At 36.4% G+C, this 12,370-nt stretch overlaps 1 protein-coding gene across 1 annotated transcript in view; it reads right to left on the bottom strand.

Moving 5' to 3' along the window:
* Positions 1 to 3,844: 3,844 nt before the first annotated feature.
* LOC115209270 (RNA cytidine acetyltransferase) overlaps positions 3,845 to 12,370 on the bottom strand; it is a 43,701-nt gene continuing 35,175 nt past the window's right edge. The window contains exons 22-27 of the mRNA XM_029777574.2: positions 11,585 to 11,692; positions 10,249 to 10,421; positions 7,942 to 8,061; positions 6,745 to 6,843; positions 5,470 to 5,630; positions 3,845 to 3,959 (exon numbers count right to left, since the gene is read on the bottom strand). Coding sequence (XP_029633434.1) covers positions 3,869 to 3,959; positions 5,470 to 5,630; positions 6,745 to 6,843; positions 7,942 to 8,061; positions 10,249 to 10,421; positions 11,585 to 11,692 — 752 coding nt within the window. The 3' untranslated portion in view covers positions 3,845 to 3,868. The remainder of the gene's footprint in view (positions 3,960 to 5,469; positions 5,631 to 6,744; positions 6,844 to 7,941; positions 8,062 to 10,248; positions 10,422 to 11,584; positions 11,693 to 12,370) is intronic.

Genomic DNA, 12,370 nt, shown 5'->3' on the forward strand with positions numbered 1-12,370 from the left:
ACACACACACACAACTTAAAAATTGAACCTACCAAGTTAGAACACAACCGGCTAGATATCGTTATGTTGGACCACAAAGAAAAGACATGTTCTGTTGTAGAAATCAGATGCCCTCTTGGTTAGAAAAATACTAGAGAAAGAGGACATCTATAGAACATTGATAAGGAACTTGCAAATCCAGTACCAAAGACACACTTTCAGCTTCATACCCATTGTTATTGGAGCAACAGGATACATACCAGGATAGCAGAGTATGGCTGAATTTGGAGTCTTGGAGAGAAAATGCAAATCCTTAATTCATAAACTACAGATATCTCGGTAAATGAGAGGGTCACTGGTTCCGTAGTCAAACGGAACAAACTCCTTAAGTATCGGGACTTGTCAGTGAACCATTTCTTCTAGACTCTGGTGTTTGCGACGTTTGGAGGGGCTGAGGCACTAACAGCGAAATTCTTGTCGCAGTTAGCGGTTCGCCTCACCGAGGTGTCAAGTGATGCCCATGAAGGAGCATGACTGTTCCAACGCCTTAGCTTCGCCATTGCCCATAGTAATGTCGCGAGCGTGTTGGCTTGCTTCTGTAGGTTCCGTTGAACCTTGTTGTGTGCGACAAATTGAAGCACTTAGCGTTAAATTGATGTTTTCTTCTTTCTTCGCTCATGTTCGTGTTTACTTCTATTTTGGATTTCTGTTTTAATGTCTTATATATATATATATAATTTTAAAATTTAAATCTCAATTTTCACGGAATATTAGGGGGGAAAAAATGAAAAGACACCCCGATGGCTCGGAGTTTATTATAGAGAACCATACAAGATATATTAATAATTTCTTCTGAAACTGCATTTTGTTTGAAGCATTTGATTTTTTAAATGGTGAGAAATTTCACATAGATCTCTCATAGAGAGACATCTCTCAAAGCTATAGTTCTTGTTACTTATCACTTCTACCCTGAGAAATGTTATCGACAATTTTTCACTTTACTTCAGTAATTTCAACCATGCAACCAAATCCATCTCTAATATTAATCCACCCTTTCACTTTAGATTAAGCCATAAAAAAAAAATTTAACGATCATACACAGAATTGTTATGAACATCCCAATTACTATTCTGTATGTACGCAGGTAATAAAGTGACATTTTACATATGACGAAGCTGGTTGACGTGAAAGAATAGTTCTTAGACCATCAAGAATTGAACTCAGAATGTACATGTACGAAAATAGACACTAAATTGCGTTACGTTTGAATTTCTCTAGCCTAAAATTAATGGCAGAATTTTAGAATCGTAAGACGTAAATAATTTTTGTTACATAGACTTAATAGAAAAATTAGAAGAGTTATTTCCCTTGGTAACTAATTTCTTAGTTATTCCCCTTTAATTTTCTTGTTTCTCGCATTTGTGTTTACTTCTCTGGGTTCTTTCAGAAATTTATTTTTGTGATCCTCTTCATAAGCTTTATCAGTTGAGGAAAAGTATTTTAAGGTTCAGTGCATATCAATTACAGTTGTATCATAAAGAGAAACAGAGTATAGTTTACAAAAATAACATTACTGCATGATTAAGAGTTCAATAAGGTAAATAAAAGCGACAATGATTGCTATTTACCTTATTGAATTCATCATCATCGTTTAACGTCCGCTTTCCATGCTAGCATGGGTTGGACAATATGACTGAGGTCTGACGAACCAGATGGCTGCAACAGGCTCCAATCTTGATCTGGCAGAGTTTCTACAGCTGGATGCCCTTCGTAACGCCAACCACTCCGAGAGTGTGAAATTGTGAAATGAAAATATAACATTACTATCATACCTCGAGTTTGGAGAAAAATACATCCAATACGCAAGGGCGAATAGAGGTAGCAACTAACTTTATTGCATATGCTGCTGCATACTTCTGAAATTTAGTAAATGCCATTTCAACATGGTTGTCATATACATATTGTTAGCTAGATTGTAAATGACTTATAGGCGCAGGAGTGGCTGTGTGGTAAGTAGCTTGCTTACCAACCACATGGTTCCAGGTTCAGTCCCACTGCGTGGCATGTTGGGCAAGTGTCTTCTACCATGGCCTCGGGCCGACCAAAGCCTTGTGAGTGGATTTGGTAGATGGAAACTGAAAGAAGCCCGTCGTATATATGTATATATGTGTGTGTATGTTTGTCCCCCTAGCATTGCTTGACAACCGATGCTGGTGTGTTTACGTCGTCGTCACTTAGCGGTTCGGCAAAAGAGACCGATAGAATAAGTACTGGGCTTACAAAGAATAAGTCCTGGGGTCGATTTGCTCGACTAAAGGCGGTGCTCCAGCATGGCCGCAGTCAAATGACTGAAACAAGTAAAAGAGTAAAGAGTAAACTTATGCTGCAGAAATAAGCAGGATGAAATATGTATTATGATAAATTAATCATACATACAGCAGTTAAATCTGAGTGTCGTCATAGAGTTTTCATCTGGCCTCTAAGAATTATAGTGAAGTCCATATGATTTCTACAGAGTATCAATAATTTAGAGTATATATGTTGCTGTAAAACCACAACCACATAGAAATACACTACTGCTATCCAATGGCCAAGACAAAAGTAAAATCAACAGATATGATGTTAATATATATTCAGCTTTATCTTTCTCAGTTGATAATCACAATTATTAAATTTGAACAAATTGGTACCAATAATATACTGTTTGAGTATGTGTATACTCTTCCACCTACAGATTATTGATTCCATTATCTTACTATTGTTGTAAGACCAAAGAACATGTCATCAAATTTCTTTATGAATCTTGATGTTTTGCAAACAACTTGCACATGCACGTGCTACCAGTTGAAAGCTCTGCATACCAGAAGTCAGATCATTAGGAGAGAATGTGTGCCGTTTTGGAGCCTACCTTTTGATGGCATCATTGCACACCAGCCCCACCTCACTAGATCAACTGGTTATCCAAATATAGCTCAATATTTCTCTAGCCATCAGTCATCATCTCCTTTTAACCAAATCCAGTGGCTAGCCTTTTCCACTGTAGTTGGGATTTTGTTCATGGTGGTATTTACTTTATGATGAGTGAGGCCTAATGATAACAACAGTCACCTCACACTCTGTACAATGATTCCTCTACATCTGACTTCGATTGGAAAGTGCTCTGCTTTCCAATTATAGTCCCATCCCCATTTCAACATGGACAACGAACGTTAAATGATGATGATTTTGAGAAAAATAATTATATGATGAAAAATCATTGGAGTTGAATTCAAAGTGTGATTGTGGCATCTTCTTTACTGGTATAATAAATTCAGGACTAGTTTATCCAGTGTATATATTAAGATGTAGGTTAATATTTGAGGAAAAATTTTGTAAGATCAGCAACTTCACAGAGGCTGCCTGAATATGATTATTTAACATGCTGACATAGTTTAAGCAATTGTGAAGCATAGTAAATACTCATTTCAACCTTACCTCATCTGATCAGTGAAGACAAACTTCTTGAGATGCCATCTAACCACTTTTTCACATGATCTTCCTCTACTAATAATACTTTACACTGTCAATCAACAGTACATTTCTAGTCATCTTTCACTGTCTGTTTAAAAAGATAGTCCAAATTAACTGAAAGCATTCGAGCCATGACAATTCCAACTTCTATCCAGACACAGTGAATCAAAGACAACATGACACAATATTCTTTCCAATGTTGGTAGAGTAGAATCTGAGAGAGATCTGAGTGCTATACATTTCACCATCAAGCTCCATTCATTGATTCAGCGGATTTATGTATCAACCACATGCCCAGGAAGAAGTTACTATTAACAGCAAATCCAAGTAAATGAAAAACACAGTAACACTACAATAAAAAAATTAAATATTTATTGCATTATTTATGCTTCTTGGATTTCTTGAATTTTTTTGATTTCTTTTGGACAGTATTGTCTTCCACCTCCTTCAGTTGACGTTTCTGCCTGATACTGCAAAACAAAAACAAAAAAAAACAAACATTAGTGACTACTGTGATTTTGCATAAAAACACATGTATGTTGCTTGTTACTCAACACACCTAAGTGCGCTTGAACTTATCAAATATGACTTTACACCAATAAACATATATACATATTTTTGATATGTTTAACATTAACAATGAAAATGCTGACAGTAACTTTGAAGTTTCAGCTCACCTTGAACAGACTGAAAAGTATTCAGTAACTCTTCTGAATTGATAAATTGTTTTCGACATTAATGTGCCCCAGCATGGCTGCTATCTAATGACTTAAGCAAAGTTAAAGGTTTATAACAATTCAATTGTCACACTCTTTAATGTTGTGACAATTATTGTCAGTGTTCAGGTAACTAGCAATAATGCTTACATGCAAGGGATTCTCTATCTTCGAAGCATCATAAGGAAATGGTCATACTAAATAGCATTACCAAATAGACCCTTTAAGTGTACACCACTTTTAATGGTAAGCTACCACTAATGAAAGAGTAGTTGTGGTTTTCTGGATATTCACAACCTGCAGGCCGTTGCCAGTACCACCTGACTGGCCCTCGTGCCAGTGACACGTAAAAGCACCCACTACACTCATGGAGTGGTTGGCATTAGGAAGGGCATCCAGTTGTAGAAACTCTGCCAGATCAGATTGGAGTCTGGTGCAGCCATCTGGTTCGCCAGACCTCAGTCAAATCGTCCAACCCATGCTAGCATGGGAAGCAGACGTTAAATGATGATGATGCATTTCATATTTAAAATGAAGATAAAACCTGGAAACTAAGATTGAGAAACATAATCTTGAAAATATATGTAAATGCAACATAGTGAATATTATATCACTCTACCCATATTATATTTCGTTATTTGTGTCTGGTACTGATTGTAGTTATGCCTAGGCATTGTCTACAAGGGTTTCAGTTAATTATATTGTCTCCAGTACTTAGTCAAAGTTACATTTCATCAATCTTTAGCTACTGAAAAGATGCATTCAACAGAGTCACGTCCCTTCAAGAAATTACCTCCCTGGGGATGTAAATAGAAGAGCCAGTGTGATTGAATTCAAAATTAAGAGACAGTGAAGCAAATTTCTTAACACTGCCATGTCTGCACCCATATCCCTTCCTTATTCTCCATCGACCACTGCCAATATACCCTGCATGTCCTCTCAAAAAGTTATACACTAATATTCTTGCAGAGCCACTCAAACTCATGGATATTCATTTGAGATGAATAGGTACAATATGGTATAGAGGGAGTTTTCTTAGAAATATAATTCTAGGGAATACAAGCAAACACAGCACGGAGAGTCTTTCAAACAGACAGAGGTGATAATGAGAAGAGATGGATGCATTTTAGCCCACCTGAGAGTACAATAAAATAGTAGAGAGAGATGAAGAGAAACAGAGAGAAAAAAACAAACCAATTTGAAAATATAATAAAACAGCACAGAGATTGTTGGTGGTGGTGGTAGTAGTACAGAATTCACTAACCTTTTGATACTGATACTTTTTAAATTCTTCTTCCCAGTAGAGAGAGCCAAATTCCACTGATCTTCATCTCCCTTCACAGCAAATTGACTGAGCTCAGATTCTTCCAGGATTGGAGCTATTTTCTTTCTCATCTCCTCTTTGACTTCTATGGCAGCAGCATCCTGAAAGGGAATCATACCAATTTAATCTTCATATGACTGTTAATAAAAATTTCTTACCAAAGAACAAGGTTTCAAATTTATGAGTTGGGATATAGTCAATTATGGCAACCCCACAACTTCATGGCTAATTTATTTCCTCAACAAATCTAACCAATTTGAACTTCATGAGATTTGAATTCAGAATGCAACTAATTGCTGCAAGCTATCAGGTCATTAAAAATGAAATGTCCAATTTTCTAATGTAGCAACTTTGACAGTTGTAAACTCTAATGTTTTATCCTGAAAATTCTTTGTTTTACAACACTGAAGAATTACATTATCACTTTTTGAAATGCAATTCATGGTGTCTGATTATATTGAGTTTATGAGTTTTCTCTTGTAAATCAATTTCTGTGAACCCATGGATAGATAAAAAATTTGAGTTGTTTAAGAAGCATTTTTCCACCCAACACTCATCTCGTCCATACTTATTGCTAATTATACAATTGCCATGATCTTCCCAACATATATTGACAGATCTCTTTAATGCCCATCTGCTCTTTCAGCTCACAACCATCATCACTTTCGTGCAGGTGAATGATACATGTCTGATCAATTACACCCACTTCCTTTTTCTCAGCCTTTGTCAATATTTCATATCAACTACTACAAAGTACCATACTTTCTCTAATGGGTTTCATACAGGCTACCCACATCATGTCAAGAGAGAAAAAGAAACCTCCTTTTGCTAAGCAGTGCGACATTGAAATAGTGACAAGGAAACAGGGTTCTATTTTATATTGCTCATTTGTGAGCAATAACATTGGCAACTGGCTAATCATTAGCTGAACGTGTTGAAGCAACTAAAAAAAACTATAAAAAAAAAAAAAGCCCGCCTTAGTAATTTTATTGGCAATTTCTCTCTCTCTCTCTCATATACACACAGAGTTTATTTCTATACAGCTATCTATTAGTTTTCATTTACAAGTCATATGCTCAACTTGAGATTATCACTGAAGGTACTTGTCGCAAAAGCAAGTACTGAGATTGAAACTAGAACAAAATAGCAAGTCAAGCAAACTTCCTATTGACATGGTCATCTTTGTTCACTCTAAGTTTCCACTAAGGAACTTACCAATTCATCATCTAGCGTCTGTGCCACTGGTTCCATGGTAATTTTGTGTTCCTTTATAAGGGTCTGCTCCACAGATTTCTCAACAATAGAGTTAAGATGCTGTTAAGATAAAAAAAATATTTCAATCAAGAGAAAAAAATCACCAAATGTTTCATACATAAACAAATAATCAAAATGCTAAACAGAAACAATTTACAGGAATGGCTAATTTTCCACAATTATTTCTTTATTTCATGTACTGAAATATGTGCTATATCATCATAGCTAGAAATATTTGAGTAAGATATCATTATTATTGGTCAGTGTGTGTGGAGCTTCTTTCAGTTTCCATCTACGTATGATGGGCTTCTTTCAGTTTCCATCTACCAAATCCTCTCACAAGGCTTTGGTCAGCCCGAGGCTATAGTAGAAGACACTTGTCCAAGGTGCCACGCAGTGGGACTGAACCCGGAACCACGTGGTTCATAAGCAAGCTACTTACCACACAGTCACTCCTACGCCTATTTTGTTAGCTAATCTAGAACAATATATCTGTAGACTGCATATGATTATATAAACAGCTATGTGTTTATGCCAGAGGAGCCATCTACGCATTAATTAGTAGTAAAAACAAAAAACGCAGAAAGCACTGACCATATTGTCCCACACAATAAATTAATGCATGTCAGAGCAGAAAAGAGATACAACATATATATATATAGAGAGAGAGAAGAGAGAGAGAAAGAGAGCAATGAATAGCACCAACTTCCATAAACTAATCTATAAAATAACAAAATATTTATTTCTATAGTTATGGTCCACAACAAACAACAGTCATGCAACTATGGTCTAAAACAAACACTACAGCCCTGTTGCTACAGCTAGCAATAAATTATAGAATCATGTTGCAATACCAACAACAAAATACATAATCTATTTTCTCTGGCTAACAATACACTATACAGCACTGTTGTTATGCCAACAACAAACTACACAGAATTATTGCTATACCAACAGCACACTGCATAGTAACGTTGCTATGCCAACAATTAACTACACAGTGCTGTTGCTATGCCAACAACATTTTACGGATTCATATTGCTTTGTTAATAACAAACAATACAGTACCTTTCTAATGGCAACAACAAATTACACAGCCATTGGCTATACAAGCAAATTTGATTTGAGCAATATAATAAAAGTAAGACATGAGATTACCTGGACAACTTTGCGAATAATTCGGTTGTAGAGACCCAGCAATTGACTGGCAGCGAGTCCTATGTTCTTCTCTAGATCGTCAACTGTCTTGTGTTGCAGACCAATGCCAAGTAGCAAAGCCTGAAAGAAAACCCCAGATAGGAATTAGTTGCATAACTGAAACATCTAATGTGAAAGTCAGCACCCCTCTCTCTCACAAGCAATTCCTTCTTCATCATCTATATACCTCATCATCATCATTTCACATTCATTGTCCATGCTGCTATGAGTTGGATGGTTTGACCAGAGCTGGCAAACCAGAGAGCTGCACCATGCTCCAGTCTGATTTGGTATGGTTTCTATGGCTACATGCTCTTCCTAACCCCAAAAACTTAACAGAGTGGGCTAGGTGCTTGTACATGGCCACTGCACTGGTGCTTTTATGTGGCACCACAAGGTGATAACATCCTCCAGTCACATCCTCTCCCTTTTATTGCACCCCATCCTCAGAACCACTTCCATTCCTTGTTATCTTCCTCCAACCATGCTATACTCAATCCTTAACACCCCTTTAATTGCTATACTCCCAATGCCCTCTCATATATAACATAATCCCCACCCCTGAGCCACTTGTATCACTCACTTGTATCACATTTAACCATCTCCCCCTTATGTTCTTATGAAACATACCCTTCTAACCCCTTCCCTGCTCACCCAGTCCAATCCTCTGTATCACTTCACCTATGTTCATCCCATCACTGCACCTTGAGGTTTATGTCCTGACACAAATATCTACTATCCTCACTCACTTTCTCCATTTCTATCTAAGTCTCACTTTCTTTACTTTCTTCTATAGCTGGAGTACCCTTAAATCTCTTCTACAACAGATTATGTTATTCCCTCCATTATTCTTTTAATCTCTCATGAACTGGCACAAAGCCAACTCTCTCAACACTACTTCTCATAGGCAAGGGGTCTTTATTTTTCAAGTAGTTTTGCAATCCAGCCCCATGCTACTGCCATGAAGAAAGCACCCAGCAGACTCTGTAATGTGGTTGGCATTAGGAGAGGCACCCAGCCATAGAAACCAGGCCAAATCAGAATATAAAGCTTGGCAGTCCTCTGACTTGCCACCCCTTGTCAAACCATCCAACCAATGCCAGCATGGAAAACGTATACACACACACACACAATCAGCAAGGAAAATGGATGTTAAATGATGATGATGATATAAACTAAACAGAAGTTATTTTTAACTTATATCTGGTAGGAGAAAAGGAAGGCCAGGAAGGACTTGAATAGACATGCTTTGGAGTAGTGTTGAATGCAAACACCCAGCAGTCTTCGGTCTCTGCAGTGCTGTAGCACTACTAATAAAGTGCAAGATTGGAAATAAGAGGCAAGTATGAAACAAAAAGAAAAAATAACATTTACAAAAGTAGTAGCAGTAATAATAAGCACCAAATATGCACTAGACTAGTGTGCACAAGAGTATAATACAGGGTGGATTAAATCCATGCCCACTATGGCAGATGGTTGCTGATTCACTAAAACACTGGAAACAAACAACTTATGAAATTAGTTATCTCCCATTATGTTGCAAGTTACAACACTGCCTGGCTTCACTTGGCTTTTCATTCTTCTTAGGTTGATAAAGTAAGTACTGCAGTTGATATAATTAACAATATTATGATTTCTCAAAGATAAAAGATACAAAATCATAAGCCAGTGTTACAACTAATTGAATTATCGGCAATATATGGCTAATGTTACATTCTCTGTTAATCTCAGATGGATGTATGAATGGTAGAGTCGGTTCTAGCAGAGATCTCAGTTCAGAACATAACTCAATACAACAAAGAACTATTTCTACTATACCAACTCCATACAATGAATAGGAATGGATTCTGTTATTGGTGCAAGGCCAAACATTTTAGAAAGAGAGTGTTGGAGTAAATTTTATTGGAATATCATTTGTTCAGAATAGCTAGATTTGGGCTCAGAACACAAAGGGTTGTAGCCAGGTACTGTGAGGCCTTCTTTGTGGCAACCTTCTGTTTCTAGATTTCTGAACCAGAATAATGGAAAATTTCTTGTATTGGAGCAAGTAAAGTGTGATCTTGTTGCATAGAAAAATATATTGCATAGAAAAGTATATTGGGGCATTCTAATGATGATGATGATTGGGTTGGAGTGGCAGGGATGCAGGAAGTGAAAAATAAACTAACAAAGTGGAAAGACAATAAAAATATGAAGTAAAGAACTGATGCAATAAAAAAAAACAAAAAACAAAAAGCAAAACAAATAAACAGAAACTAATTCTTTTACCTGCTGCACAGCACTGAGATGAAGATCAGGTAAGCGTTGGAGATAATACAGTTCAGCAATTGTTGGCATCAGATCCATGATCAGATGATAGTCTATCATATTTTGGGAATATAACTCCAGTCGCTTTAAGTCAAATACAGTCAGTTTGAAATCCAATTCTTGTTTTGCCAGAGCTACAACCAGAAACAACAGGTTAATAGAATGCATCATATGATCCCCAGAAGTATATGCAGCATTGATATTAAGACAATGAAACTTGACTGTTATAACATTTTTAATGATTTCAGTCAATAGGCTTCCCTCCACCTACATCACGAACAGCAAGTGTTATTTCAAACTGCTTTAGACACCCATCTTTCCCCATCAACCTACATGGACTATGACTGGGTTCTCTGTTCAGAATTAAAGGACCTTTCATATCATAGAAGTAACCTTTATTCTCAGTAGCTTAAAAATGCAACTGCAAGCCCACTTGGTATCCCTACACCAGAAAGAGATGTTTGTTTCTCAGCCATAGTGAAGGCAACCCACATAGAAACTCCAAATATGAAAGCAAACCCAACAAGAGCAGTAGTTACTCTGAATGAAAACTAATACTGAATACATTGTTGTGGCAGACAACCTATCTTATGGTGGTAATATGATAAGATACAAGAAAAAGTCTATGATGTGAAGTAATTAGAAATACAAAAGCCATCTAGGTCTAGGAATCCTGTATAAAAGAAAACAAAATTATGTACTTTGCTATGTCACTCAAATTCACTAGAGCAGTAGGCTGAGTAATTTTTATGGTTCTTGGGTCACAATGGTTATAAGAATAAAGTTTGAATTTAGGAGTACCAGAAATATACATTCATTATGCTTAATGTTCGAAAAGATTTGAAAATACTGGGTTCAAATTTTGGCACAAGGCCAGCAATTTTGGGGAAGGAGGTACGTTGACAACGTCAACCCCAGTGCTTGATTGATACTTATTTTATTGACTAAAAAAAAAATGAAAAGCAAAGTCCACCTTGGCAGAATTTGAACTCATAAAGATAGATGAAATGCTGCTAAGTATTTTGTCCAGCATGCTAATGATTCTGCCAGTTCACCATCTTAAGATTTTAAAATATTAAAACTTAAGCAAAAACAAAATACTGCTTGAATCAATAAGGGAACATCTATATGACCTGCTAGAAATAGTAACTAAACCTTCTTCAAATCACATCCAATTGTCTTTAAAAAAGACACATTGGGAAATGTAGTCCTACGTATACATGGATGTATGGCCATAGATGATATACAAATATTGGAACCCATAAACAAGGAGATGACATGACAACATTCTGCTTACCTACTGCCTCTTCTTTACAGTGTTTCTGTTGGAGAATACTAAGTGCAGTACTGCAGCTGAAGGAACGGAACTGGTAAGAACACAGGGAAATGAAACGACGACGGAAATCTAAAGTGAGAGAGAAATTTGTGAAATAATGTAAACATACAAAAAGAAATACAAAAAAATAAAAGCCTGCAGGTGTGTGTGTGTGTACACAGGAAATATATGTACATTAGGAGTGAAGAGTCACACTTTGAGAATTACAAATAAAAAAATGTAATTAAAACAAATTTATTAAACTTTCAGAAATCTGTGACTTTTGAGCCACCCTATATATATATATTTCTATACGTGCACACACACACACACGCACGCAGACATATATTGCTGATTTATTTTAACCATCTTGATGGTGATTATTTCTTGGCTTAGAATGAAGAAAGATAACCTCAAAAAAAAAAAAAAATCAATTCTTGATTTACTGATGCTATGTTTGTTTTAAGAGAAGGTAAATGAACAGGCAATTCATTAACTGTTTCAACCTTAATAAATAGACTGGCCTTTCTTTTATATAATCCGGGGGAGGCAAAGCAAGTTTCTGTCACTCTAATGAGCATCAAATATGTCAGCATTCTACAATTTCTATGACTCCACTTATCATCATCATTATAATGTTCACTTTTCCATGCTTGAATAGGTTGGCTAGAATTTGTTGAGATAGGTTTTTTTATGGCCAGATGCCTTTCCTGTCGCCAACATTCACCTGTTTTCAAATAAGGTAATATCCCACCATGGCCAGACATA

This window comes from Octopus sinensis, linkage group LG3 (assembly GCF_006345805.1).
Source record: "Octopus sinensis linkage group LG3, ASM634580v1, whole genome shotgun sequence".
In the NCBI taxonomy this organism is placed as follows: Eukaryota; Metazoa; Mollusca; class Cephalopoda; order Octopoda; family Octopodidae; genus Octopus; species Octopus sinensis.